This window comes from Phoenix dactylifera, chromosome 2, assembly GCF_051530095.1.
Source record: "Phoenix dactylifera cultivar Ajwa chromosome 2, Ajwa_hap1_PhDact_Kaust_v1.1, whole genome shotgun sequence".
NCBI classification, from domain to species: Eukaryota; Viridiplantae; Streptophyta; class Magnoliopsida; order Arecales; family Arecaceae; genus Phoenix; species Phoenix dactylifera.
Window position 1 is genome coordinate 45,982,107 of NC_143191.1, and position 13,751 is coordinate 45,995,857.

A 13,751-nucleotide genomic window follows, 5' to 3' on the forward strand; every position below is an offset into this window, starting at 1 on the left:
CGGTGATCTGGGATTCGAACGCCACCCCTTTGGCTTCGGGGTGTGGCTGATTTGAAGGAGTTGGGCTTGGAGAGTGGGAGAAGATACGGGAGGGGATGCGATCAGGCCGGGTTGAGATTTCCCGGTCCAAATTGTCGAGCCGAAAAAGAAATTTGGTCGGGCTCCGGTCGACCATTTACAACCCTAGCTTCACTTACCTGTTACGCACGTGCCTCGCTCAACTTCATACCTATAAAACCTTCCGCCGCCTCTGAATTCCTTTTCCCGTATTCCTTTTCCACTCAGAGTTGCGAAGCCGTTCTTCTCTCCTGTCGGTATCCAGCGGAAGACGCGCGGAGGCCGAGCAGGAACAAGGTATGCCCTTAAATCGGGTTCGGTTCGATGGATTTTCGTAGGAATCGATCGATTTCCCTCCCTAGAATCTGCTTCTGTTTAGATTCATAGCTAGGGTTTTATATCTAGATAAAGATACCGTCTCCTTTAACCTAAAAATTATTATATTACTTATTTTCTTTTTAGAATCTAGGTTTTTGACGTAAAGATTGAATTTTCCGGTGAACATTGGGGTCTTGTCCCTTCTAACATAAAGATTTTTTTTTAAAATACGGATGTTAGGGTTTATTCTGTTGGACTATTTATCTATTTTTTCATTTCTAACTCTGGCAGCTTGAATTTTTAGGGTTCGTTTGATTCAAGAAATAAAGAGCAGGAACCATGGCTTCTCGTTTCTGGATGCAGGTGATCTTGGGATCCAACCTTGATGTATATCTTCTTTTTTTTTATTTTTTTGGTTAAAAAAGAGAAAACTGTTCTCTTGATTCTCAGGGCGGTGGGAGTGAGTCTGAGGAGGAGGAGGAGGAGGAGGAGACCAGTGAGTATGGTGATGGAAGTGATGCCGGGGCGGGGCCAGGCGAGACTGCCGGGGTCTCTGCCGGGAGCCGTTACCTCAAGGGAAACGCAAGCGACAGTGATGACTCGGATGGGCAACATCGTGTGGTCAAATCAGCTCGCGACAAAAGGTTTGATGAGATGGCAGCCACTGTCGATCAGATGAGGAATGCGATGAAGATTAATGACTGGGTCAGCCTCCAGGAGAGCTTTGAGAAAATCAACAAGCAGTTGGAGAAGGTGGTCCGGGTAACCGAGTCTGAGAAGGTCCCTAACCTTTACATTAAAGCCCTTGTGATGCTCGAGGACTTCTTGGCTCAGGCGCTGGCCAATAAGGATGCCAAGAAGAAGATGAGCAGCAGCAATGCAAAAGCACTCAACTCAATGAAGCAGAAGCTAAAGAAGAACAACAAGCAGTTTGAGGAGCTGATAGTGAAGTATCGTGAGAAGCCAGAGAGTGAGGACGAAGGGGCAGAGGAGGAGGACGAGGAAGAAGAGGAGGATGAGGATGAGGTAGAAGAGGACCCCTCAAATATTGCAATGTCTGACATGGAAGACGAGGATGAGGAGGATGGTGATGAGCAGGCCGAAGGTGGTGGGGCCTGGGAGAAGAAGATGAGCAAGAAGGATAAACTTATGGGCAAGCAATTTATGAAGGACCCCAGTGAGATCACATGGGAAATTGTTGACAAGAAGCTTAAAGAGATAGTGGCGGCAAGGGGCAGGAAGGGAACTGGGAGGGTTGAGCAAGTTGAGCAGCTTACATTCTTGACCCGTGTGGCAAAAACTCCTGCCCAGAAGCTCGAGATCCTTTTTAACGTGATCTCGGCCCAGTTTGATGTCAACCCGAGCTTGCTTGGGCACATGCCAATTAATGTGTGGAAGAAGTGTGTTGGCAATATGCTCCTTGTACTCGACATCCTTGAGCAGTACCCTAACATTGTTGTTGATGACTCAGTTGAGCCTGATGAACACGAGACTCAGAAGGGTGCAGACTACAAGGGGACAATCCAGGTCTGGGGAAATTTGGTTGCATTCCTTGAGCGGCTGGATTCAGAGTTTTTCAAGAGTTTGCAGTGTATTGATCCACACACGCGCGAATATGTTGAGAGGCTTAGGGATGAACCCTTGTTTTTGGTTGTTGCACAGAATGTTCAGGACTATCTTGAGAGGATAGGGGATTTCAAGCCAGCTTCCAAGGTGGCATTGCGACGAGTTGAGCTCATATATTATAAGCCTCAGGAGGTCTACGATGCAATGAGGAAGTTAGCTGAACAGAGGGAAGATGGAGCTGAAGGTGGTGGGGAGGATGGTGATGCTGCAGCTGGTGATGAACGTCAACCAGCTGAAGAGAATAGGGGCCCACCACCTTTTGTTGTAATTCCTGAGCTCGTTCCTAGGAGGCCTACATTTCCGGAGAGTAGTAGGACACTAGTGGATGCATTGGTGTCTCTGATTTACAAGTATGGGGATGAGAGAACAAAGGCTAGGGCTATGCTTTGTGATATATATCACCATGCTATCTTTGATGAGTTCCCTGTGGCTCGTGATCTGCTCTTGATGAGTCATTTGCAGGATGGGATTCAGCTCATGGACATATCATCGCAGATCTTATTCAACAGGGCAATGGCACAGCTTGGTTTGTGTGCCTTTAGGGCAGGGTTGATAACAGAAGCTCATGGGTGTCTCTCTGAACTGTATGCAGGAGGAAGAGTGAAAGAATTACTTGCACAAGGTGTATCACAAAGTCGTTACCATGAGAAAACTCCTGAGCAGGTACTTCTTCACTTATTTGAGATCTTCTTTTCCATGGTGATCCCATTATTGGGTTTTGTAGGTATATACATTCTTGATTATATTAAAGATAAAGAGATTTTTTAGAAAAAAAAACCATGGTGTGTCTACTATCGTTCAAGTCCTTATATTATTAAATTTGATTCTGAACTTGTTTTTCCTAGTACACCTTGTGCAAGTAATAATGGAGATAGAATTTCTTTTAATGCATGGATTGATTTAGTTTGCCCTGTTACAGTGGTGATCTAAATTTGCATTTTTTTGTGATTATGTTGCATCCCCTTCTGTTTTAAATTCTTCCCTTCCATGTTGCTTGCACGCTCTAACCTAATGATCTTCTGGTACTATATTTAATTTTTCTGTTACTATTTTTATTTGTCAACAGTTTTATTGAACAGTGAAATTCAGATTAACAATTGTATACTTTTGCCATGGCATAATGACTATCACTTAGGAATTGGAAATTTGATCAGCTTGTGGTGGTGGTTTATCATATTTTAGATTGTATGAGGCCTTCAATTGGAGAACTGTTGCTTTGTCAATCATTCTGTCATGCCAAGTACCATGATGCATGCCCATCTCTTTCATTTAGATTGTTAACCGACTAAAGTATTTCTTGAATTAGACAGTCACTGAATAAATAACAAGATGATTATTTTTCTTGGTCTGTAGAAGGGCATTTTTTTTTTTTGCATTATTAGCCAAAACCAAAATCATGTTTCAACTATACATGTGAGTCATCTACATGTGCTATCTGCTCTTTAGGGTTGCAAAATGGTCAGTCCAAGGTAGCTGGACTTGGACATTAGGTGTCTGATGCAGATGATGACAATTAAAAAGTAGAATTTGATTTGCAGCACTGGAAGAGAGCAAAATATGATCACCATTTCTTGATAATCCTATAATTCCATAGAGATTTAAAGCTTTGAGATTGATAAATCCCTTGCTTTTATTGGAGAATGATAGGAGTTAAAAAGGGGAAGTGCACAAAAAGTCAATGTACAAGTGCCCATATTTTATAAAAGATGGACTAGCAGTCATTGACCAAATAATTTGATTCAAAATGAGAAAATATGGGAAAAGGATTTATTGATTCAAAAGAGCCTAAATTACAGTTATTGTGACGGTAATTGTTGGTGTAAGCCAAAAATTCCTTCCGATATCCAGCTTTATGATCAATTTTAAAAGAGCTTTTTTTGTTATCTAAGGTGAGTTGCTAGTCATTGCTTTCTCATGCTGAATCTTTCCCTGATTTGCTGTGGCCAAGTGTTAATTCAGGTCTGTCTTTTGGCCTGCAACTGACATCTTACTTACAATTTGTTTGTTATTATGACATACCCTATCTGCAATTTGTCTGGGACGAAGTTCTGTTGTTTTCTGGTTTGATTTTGTTTTGTTTTTAGTGGTTCTCATCTTTTTAAAGATAAATGACAGGTATAATTTTATTTCGTTATAGAAAAAGTATGAAGTGAGGTGACATTTCTTGATTATTATGAATGAGATTATAATGATAATTGTGCAATTGTGAATGTTCCACAAGTATTTGAGAGAAGAGGGAAAAGAATGAAGAGTAAGATATATTACAAAAAGGAGAAAATGGAGCAAAAGAGGAACACAACGAAGAAGGAAGAGAATGGGTGAGGAGAGAAGCAAATAGAGAGTTAAAATAAGAGGAATAAGAGAGAAGATGGTAATTGAACTAAGATAACTGGAATACTTTTATCTTTTCTTTCTTGTATTTTTGGAAAGAACATTTGTCGTTTATTGCAAAATTAGTGATCGGGTTTTGGGTGCATGCACGTTAGGTGACTTTTCTCTTATCGAGATTTTAATGAGTACTTACATGCAACTTGTTATCATGGAATTACTTGAAAGGAAGCCACACTAGATCAATTAAAGATACTAGATCATGATATATAGTTATGATAAATATTATCTTAATCATTTTGGAAACCAGTACGCACTAACTATTACATCATCTTTTAAACTGAAAAAAGCCAAGTAAACAGCTATTTAATGCTAATGTTGCTTCTGCCTAGTTGTTGGTGATCTTAGCTGTTTAATCAACTAATTCTGGTAAATTTCGTTTTGCCTACATGGAAAAAAATCATATTAGGAATGATGTAGGAGAACAGTTTGTGGCATCTAATGATCAATTGTGCGTGCTGTTTTATTTGTTTAAATTCTCTTTTCCCTCATTTTTTTTGCTGCCTTCTCTTATCATTTCTAGCATTTTATGGGGATTGCTAAGGGAAAATAGGACCTCTTAAGTGATTAATCTAGGATAGGTAGGTTGAGGTGTATCATGGGCCTGAAATAGATTAATCAGGGCCATCAATTCTTTAGATGAGGTGAGTGGGCGGAAATCATTTAAGTGATAATCGATAATGATCAACAAATGCTTTACTAACAATCAATAAATCAAAAAAAACTCTGTACTCTGGAAATGCTAGAAATAATCCCGACTTGTGTAGGATCTTTTGGGCGATAATGTGCAACAAAAAATTCATGGTGCAGCCTCACCAAATTCAAAGAGCATCTACAAGCAAAAGGAATGATAAGACATTGCTAGAGCACTTATCATGTTGTTCTGTCTCACCTCAAGATGATGCATTTGCTTAGGCCAAAGGGAGCAGGTCACACCAAAAAAATCTAGAATTGATGGAGGGCAAGCTCCAAAAAACTGACTGTGCCCTTGGCCAATAAATGTCCTCTTTAAGCTGCTATTTATCATCTGTTTTATTTATGGAGCACCTTGCTCATATTTCCTAGGTTTTTTACATTGGAAAAAGTAGAACATGCCTAGCGTTGTCCCAGCCACCCACTGCCTAGGGACTTATTACATACTTGGAACCAAGTTGGGAAGCTGCTTCAGTGCCCAACAAATGCATGGTGTTTGGGTTGTCACCATGGAATGCCATACCGGTCCGGCCGTGGACCGGTACCGGAACGGATAAAAAACCGGTATTTTCCGGTTTTTTATCCGAACCGGCCGGTACGGGTGCGTACCGGCCGGTTCGGGCCCGTACCGGCCGGTACCGGCCTCGTACCGGTGCGAGCCGGCCGGTTCGCACCGGTACGATTTTTTTTTTTAGAACCACAGTGCCGCGCGCTGTGGTTTTTGAAACCACCGCGTACCGGCCGGTACGGGACCGGTACCAGCCGGTACGTACCGGACCGGACCGGTACCGTACCGGTCCGGCCGGCCACCGGTACGCCGACCGGTACCGGTACGGCGGACCTTGGTTGTCACCTTCACACATGTATGCATGCATTTATGTAAGCTCTGATGCATGCTTGAATGCATGTATTGTATGCAGATCTGTATGCACTTGCATGCTTCCTTGCTCGTAAAAACAATCCTTGGGGCAAGCTTTTGAAAGTTCTGCACACTGTGTTCATTGAAGGTCTTGACTAATGGACATCTAAGTGGTTGGAAGATCTTTTTGAATATACTTTATGATGTGCTCTAATTGATTATGTGGTGTTCAATCTGCTTTGAAAGAGTTTGAATTGGACAAAATTAAGTAGGCAGCTTTTGCAGTTGCCAGGGACAATGATATGGTTGTTGATGTTTATTCTATTCTTTTGGTTGAATTTTTGATTCTTGGTTAAGGATTTGGTGAGTATTAGAGCATGAAATGTGATGTGATATTGTATGATATTTGATAAGTTGGATTCATAAGCTGGCTCCAAATGGTTGGAACAATGCTTGTTGACTATATTAATCATTCAGGATGTAGGTCTCGATGCTTTGGCTATATTTATCATTTAGGATGTAGGTCTCGATGCCTTGTCCTGTCTTAGGACTGAAATGCTTGTCCTGAATGAAATTTTAATAGTTTCAGACTTACTTTCTTCGAAGTTTCTTTCATGAATTGTTTGGAAAATGTAGGCGATAGTTTGTATTCTTCATGCCAAAGACTTTCCAAGTTAAAAATGGTTCGCAATCATTGTTGTTGGGATCTAATGATCCATGATTGGGATAAAAATGGCTTTGCATGATCCTGAATATCTCTGGATCATAATCAATTTGGATTGCAGTATGTGGATTATGGATTTTAAGATTTGTTTCCAGATCATGTTATCACACATCAAAGCAATTAGATTGCTGATTGTTTTAGCGTGCATCTGTTTCTTTGACTTGTATGGTGACAAATATAACTAAAATAAGCTTTTCCAAAGCATACGATTATAAATGTCCGTCAGGGATTTAGCTAGTAAGAGTTAAAAAAAAGGGCTTTAGTTGTTTAGGAGTTAAAACTTAGAGCTGTCCTATGTTCTATAATAATTAATGATTCCTTGTACAATTTTCCACAGAGAAAGATAAGTTTATAAATTTGGAGGGCAGGACATTCTTTGTTGGACATATTTAACAATATGATGTAGTTTATTTTTGAAGCTGAGAAACTTGCATAGGTTTTAATAAGTGGATGATGGAAAAATTGTTTGTTCATCAAGAGGCAAAAGGAAAGGAGGCAATTTTGTGTGTTATGGCTGATAATGATTCTGGTGAAATGCTTCGTCTTTCTTTTTTATGTACATTTTTTTTCTCAAACAAGTCTGAATAAATGTATACCGATAGATGATGAATATGATAGAAATCGTATTAGGCATTGATGAATATATGTTGTGTCAATGGATACATATGTCCAAGATGTCTTGAATATGGGTTGTCAAAGAGTATAACATGCCTATCTTATGGGTCTATGCTTTTCTAAGTCGTCAATGCAGAACGGTCCATTAATGAAAAAAGGAAGTGCATGCATATGCCTGAAATGATAATTAGAAAATATACAAATTGGATGCTGGTTAGGTCTTATTAAATTTGTGTTTGCTTGTGTACTCACTACTGATACCATCTGTATTTCTATCTTTGAAATCATGATCATATCCATGTTTAAATCAAGGTCAGATGAAACTGTATCTGTATCTATATGTGAAACTTAAAAAACATAGCTATGTTTATGTCCAAATCTGAATGACTTAAAAATCACATCAGTTTCTTGTGTTTGAATTTGAAACCCTTTGTTTTAGCTTTAGCTGTATCTAGTCGAAACAAGGATCTTGTGTTATTTTCTCTGGGAAAGTTGGATATCAAGCTGTTTGAGTAGATTCTGAAGTTCATTGTTCTTGGTAAAATATGAAGTCAAATAGAATGTGAAGAAACTAGTAATGGTGGTTGGATACGAAGCTCATGATAAATTTGTGAGGTCAATGGGAAATTATTGTTTCTCGCTGTAAGTCAAAGTTTGTGTCCTGAATCTAAGATCATGAGATGAAGATTGTCACAATTGATTTTGAAGTTAATTTTGGAGTTCATAAAATTTGCAAGAATTGAGGAAAAACTTTGTATTGGCAATCTGAACTTGAAGCTGTCTTGTGAATTGTTGGGTAGCATTCTTAACAAAGAAGGCAAGTGAGATATGAACGTGCATTTTAGGGTTGTAATGAAGTGGTCTCCAAATCTTGTTTCTGAGATAGCATCCTTTGTACTTTGCAGCTCTGTTTCCATAATTAGGTTTGGATTTTCCTGAGGTCATTCAGAATAGAAGTAAATGATGTAAATAAATTAGGAGAAATGTACAATTAAGGGATGTAAGCACTGCAGCATTTCTTTTTAACCTGCTAAAGTTTCTTCCAGAGCGCTGGTACAATATCCTTTCTAGGGGTTGTCCACTATTTCTTTCCTATTTGTTTATCCCTCTCTCTCTCTCTCTCTCTCTCTCTCTCTCTCTCTCTCTCTCGCCGTGTGTGCTTGGGTCTAGATGATACTTGTTGTGGTTGCTGACTATGACATTTTTGTTATCTAAGAAACTATTGTTCTTAATATCTCTTGGTACTTTGATGTTTTATTTTTTCAATCATATGAATTTTTTGATCTTGTTCTTTCTCAACATGTTGCTAGGGCCTTTTTGTATGTTGTAGTTTTATTCAATGATTAGAGCAAATCATAAATGGACTGTTATTTTGGTTTCATCAGGAAAAGCTTGAACGGAGAAGGCAGATGCCTTACCATATGCATATAAACCTCGAACTTCTCGAAGCCACACATCTGATATGTGCCATGCTTCTTGAGGTCCCCAATATGGCTGCCAGTACCTTTGATGCCAAGCGCAAGGTTATAAGCAAGACATTCCGAAGGCTTCTAGAAGTGAGTGAAAGGCAGACTTTTGTTGGTCCTCCTGAGAATGTAAGGGACCATGTCATGGCTGCCACCAGAGCCCTAAGCAAGGGAGACTATCAGCAAGCTTTTGATATTATCAATTCTCTTGACATCTGGAAGCTCCTCAGGAACAGAGAAACTGTCCTGAAGATGTTGAAGTCCAAGATCAAGGAAGAGGCACTGCAGACCTACCTCTTTTCATATTCATCCTGCTATGATTCCTTGAGCTTAGACCAGCTTTGTGCAATGTTTGACCTCTCTGAGGCCCATGCCCACAGCATTGTGAGCAAGATGGTGATCCTAGAGGAGCTCCATGCAAGCTGGGACCAACCAACAAGGTGCATCGTGTTCCACAATGTGGAACACACCAGGCTGCAGGGGCTTTTGTTCCAGATGGCAGATAAGCTCAACATTCTTTCTGAGATCAATGAGAGGGCCTATGAGGCAAGGACCGGTGGGGGTCTTGACGGGTTGCCACCTAGACGCAGGGGAGAGGGTCAAGACTACAGTGGAACCGCTGCATCTGGGAAATGGCAGGATAACTTCATCTCAGCATCCCATTCAAGGCAGAGCGGGGGGTATGGAGGGCGCACTGGTTACAGTGGGAGGTTAGGGGGTTCAGGGCAAGGAGCAGGTAGAGGGTTTTCGAGGGACCGAACAGGGCAGGGGCAACGGGGGACTGGTGGGTATTCTGCTGGTTACCCGAGCATGCGATACCAGGATGCTTATGGGAGTGTCAGGAGGACTCCGTACCAGCAGGGCTCATCCGTGAGAGGCTCGCAGGTGGAGACGTCGCGCATGGTGAGTCTCAACAAGTCTGGTAGAGTTTAGAGGAAGAACACAAATTTGAGAAGAGGCCTTCGAATTTTTGATTCTTAAGTTCTGAGTACAAGTTACCCCTTTTTCTGAAATATTTTGTTGAGAACTGTTTTAGTTTGTTGTGAATGAATGATCTATTGCTGTTTTGGTTTAGAACCATGGAGTGTTAGACTATGTACTCCATCCTTTATATCAGTTTATGTAACATTTGTCATTTCTGTTTTATATTTTTTTTGTTTTGTTTTATTTATCTTTTTTACTGCTCGATATTTAAGTTGTACTTTTATTGTTGGTTGCTTAGGGCCATGTTTGGCATAGCTTCTTATACAGGTAGTTGTTTAGTTAAATCTTCTATGACATGATTAAGGGTCCCTTTGGTATTGTTGTTGCTTTTCGTTCTTTTGTTTCTCTTAAGTTAAATACTATGTGAAGATGCTGCAGAGAGAGCAGTTGCAGCATTTGTTTTTGACTTTGTTTAAAATCAATAGACCTTTGCTGCTAAAAGCTCTAATTTTTGGTAAATAATTTATAAAATCAAAGGTATTTTCATACATAATTGTGTATTTTCTTAAAGTTTTTGAAAACAAAAGTAATATCGAACGGGCCCAAACTTTTTATTGAAATAGATTGGTTTGGGAGTTGGTGCGAGCTTGGACTGAACCAGCTTTAGGTGACCATGCTTCTATGATTTGATACGCTTTCACTTTGGGGTGGGTTTGAGATGTCTTTTAAATTATTAAATCAGAGTCGGAGAAGTTATCTTTCATCTATCCGAGTGTTTGTTTTTTGTTGTTTTATGCGGTCAACGTTTTGTCAATTTCTCATGACAAAAATGCGGTCTGGAACCTCTAGCTGTGGGAACTTTGTTGGTTGGCCTGGCAAATCCTCCAGGAACATCCAAGAAACAGCTGAAGCCCGTCAGATTTTATCAAACTAAAAGAACCTATGTGAAGGGTTTGGTTAGAGGAAAATCTATGGAGAAGGTAAAAAGTTAAAAAAAAAAAAAAATCTCAAATATGGTGATAAAATTTTCAAATTTACTGATTAGCTCAAAAATCAGTTCAGTGTCAACCTGCTTTACCTTATTGCGCATACCCTAAAGCAATGGAAAACCTCAAGCTATCATTAAATTTGTTACTCTAGTCATTCATGAACAATTCGACTTTGGCATGATATTAATTTGAGCTTGCTTTGATTGTTGAAGGACCTAAGCTTGAGCACATTTCTAGCTTCTTTAAGCTTTAGCATTTAAACTTGGGAAGAAATAACTAAAAAAGTGTCTTGAGATAATATTATCCGGTCCTATTGCGTTTCATTGTTTAATTTTTCTTTACCTGCCATATATTATGGGAATATCTAGAGTTGGACCATGGAAAACCAAATTCCAAACTCGTGAAACCTCATTTTTTTTTTAAATTTTTCTTAGTTGTCAGAATATTTAACTTCAAAAAAGGTAGGATTGAGTCTTCATTGGAACCTACAACCATATTGTAACTCTCAACACAACCAAATCTTTCTTTTTTACTTTTTATGTTATGGTGGTAGCCCAAGATCAATTATATATCTGTACATTAAATAGGTTGTAGAAATTTACAGACAAAAGAATAAAGAAGAGATGGTGGTTCCCATCTCAAGAACAAAACAATAGAGAAAAGTCTCACAGGTGGAGATAAAAATGTTTCATTTGACTTATAGTTTTCATTGGATCACAGAACAAGTTATATAGACTCTAGTAATAATCTTTGGCACTAGCCACGGCTCATAGCTTCTATGGGCAACTCCATAACACTAACGATAGGTAACTTCATAAAGGTGACAAAGATTAGTCGACTAGAAAGGTGGGTCAATAAGACGACAGAGAAGATAGCTCACCTAGTACTACCTTTCTCGAAGAAGTGAGAGAAAAGAAAGGCAAAAGCTTTCGTTACCTAGGCAATTTGAATAGACAAAAAGGAGCTCCTTGAAGCTTACTAATAGGGGGTCCTTGTTGTTTTTGTTCGTTCGTTCGCCGTTGGGGAAAGAGAAACCCAATTTCGAATCGCACTAGGCCCAAATAGAGCTAACGAGAGCCGCCTTCGTCCATGAAAGAAAAGCTCCAGTTGTATCTCCTTGCTCTGGGAGCTCAAAGCCCACTAGTACTGTCGACCCTAAGAACTATCAAACATATCTCAGTAAAGCATGGATTTTAAAAACAACCTGATGAAGCAATCGGCAAACTCCTCGTTGGATTCAGCAACATCATTGACATTGGCATTATCTTCAACAGCTAATGATGGTTCTAAACAAAGCACATTTGGTGGTAACTGGTTATTGGAATCCTGGCAATGAACAGAAGGAGATACTGAGGGCTGTGGATATTATTCAAATTTATTGACCTTAGTTGCTGGCAAGAGCTATGGAGTCTTGACCAAAGGATTTTTTTTCCTGGTGGATGCACTTCTTTTAGTGCTGTGGACCTGGAAGTTTTCCACTCTTTAGACATTCCATATTCACCATACCATGTTTTTTGTCCTTTTCATTTAAAGAACTTGTTGAGAAGTCTATGTAATATGCTATTATCTATTGATTACCGAAGACCATAAGAAGAAACGACAGACAATCTGATTCTCTTCAATTGCCTCATATTAATTAGGTGATTTCCAGGGAAAAAAAAGGGCAAAAAACATAGAAGCTTTACCTTCAGGAAATTAATGAACGAATAATACGGGCAACCGGAAACAATAACTTAGCAAGGATGGAAGAAACACTCATATGCTTTTCTGAAGTATCTCTTATTTTCCTATAATTTTCTTGTTTTCTAAATTTTTTTATGCTGAATGGATATTCTAATGTGGAAACTAGGGACAATAAAATTTTTTTAATATATATTTATATATATATTTCTGGATGCATTTCTCGTGTGGCTGTGAGCTTCAGTCTTAATCTTTGAAGAAGGGGCGCAGGGCATTTCTAGGCCTTTTGTAATTACAAGAACGAGTTAAGTATTCATTAAACTCACCCTACTGTATATGTTATGCTTTGATTTGGTAGCCTTGACAAATTAAACCAGTTGGCTTAATGTATTCCTAAAATAAAAAACAGCAAAACTGCACACTTCATTAAACAATTTCAAGTATGTTGGTCTTGGTCAAAACGTAGACATCTTTTTTTTTTTTTTTTTTTTTGAGGGCCTAGAAAGTAAGGCAGGTCGCTTTGATCTCTATTTCTACTCCATTATCAGAAAAGACCATTTAATGGACCTCCAAGTGCGTACTTATATTATATATCGAGTTTCCTCTTTCTAAGCCATGTCGAGAAGCCTAGTTAAACATGGCTCGGCATAAGGAGCTTGGCATCAGGAATTCTGAAGGAAGCCCTTCTCACCTTTCTTGAAAATGGAAAGCTGGTGGCCTCAATCAAGCTCATGCTTATTCCACTAAACCTTCTACTTATGATTTCCAAACTTAATCCACCCTTGCTGGTTGATGTCACCTTCATACTATCTCTTCTTCCTTCAAGCCCGTACTCGGCCCTTGGAGCTCATCATCCCCATGTTCTCAATGTCTCTCGTGGTTTACTTGTCAGCCATGACATACACTAGTCATGAAACAATAGGAGGAAGTGTAAGGGGTTTGCGATCACCATGTCATGAGTTAATCTCGTCACCTTGACGTATCTCGTGCTCTTTGCCATGTTTGGAGCCTTAATTCATGCTATTGTTTGATGTCTTCTCTTTAGTGTCATTCCTGATTCTGTTGATGCTGTTCATAATGTTTATTGTCTCAACAGTGATCCGTGTTTATCTCCTTATAGTAGGGGAGGTGAGCCTTGTGGTGTCAATATTAGAGGAGGGTCGTCATGGGGTTGCTGCACTTGGAAGGGCCCGAGGGCTCATAAGAAAGAAGAAATCTTCAAGGTTTTGTTCTTATGGTGGTATTACTGCTTCTACAGGAGGCACATTCGAGGGTACGTGGTCATTGGAAGCGCAATCATCCAAAGGAGACGCCCATGGCCGCGGATGTGGTTCAGAATTTATTGGTCATGGTTGCCGGCAACTCCTTTGACGTCTTCAGTCGTCTAGCGTTTACGGTGTACTACCATGAAT

At 39.6% G+C, this 13,751-nt stretch overlaps 1 protein-coding gene across 1 annotated transcript; it reads left to right on the forward strand.

Annotated features, from left to right (window-relative positions):
• The first annotated feature begins 125 nt into the window (after nt 1-125).
• Nucleotides 126-9,892, forward strand: LOC103699488 (eukaryotic translation initiation factor 3 subunit C-like). The gene is made up of 4 exons (XM_008781510.6): nt 126-354; nt 680-738; nt 826-2,664; nt 8,666-9,892. The coding sequence occupies exons 2-4, from the start codon at nt 715-717 to the stop codon at nt 9,677-9,679; spliced, it is 2,877 nt and encodes a 958-aa protein (XP_008779732.4). The 5' UTR covers nt 126-354; nt 680-714; the 3' UTR covers nt 9,680-9,892.
• The last annotated feature ends 3,859 nt before the right edge of the window (nt 9,893-13,751 follow it).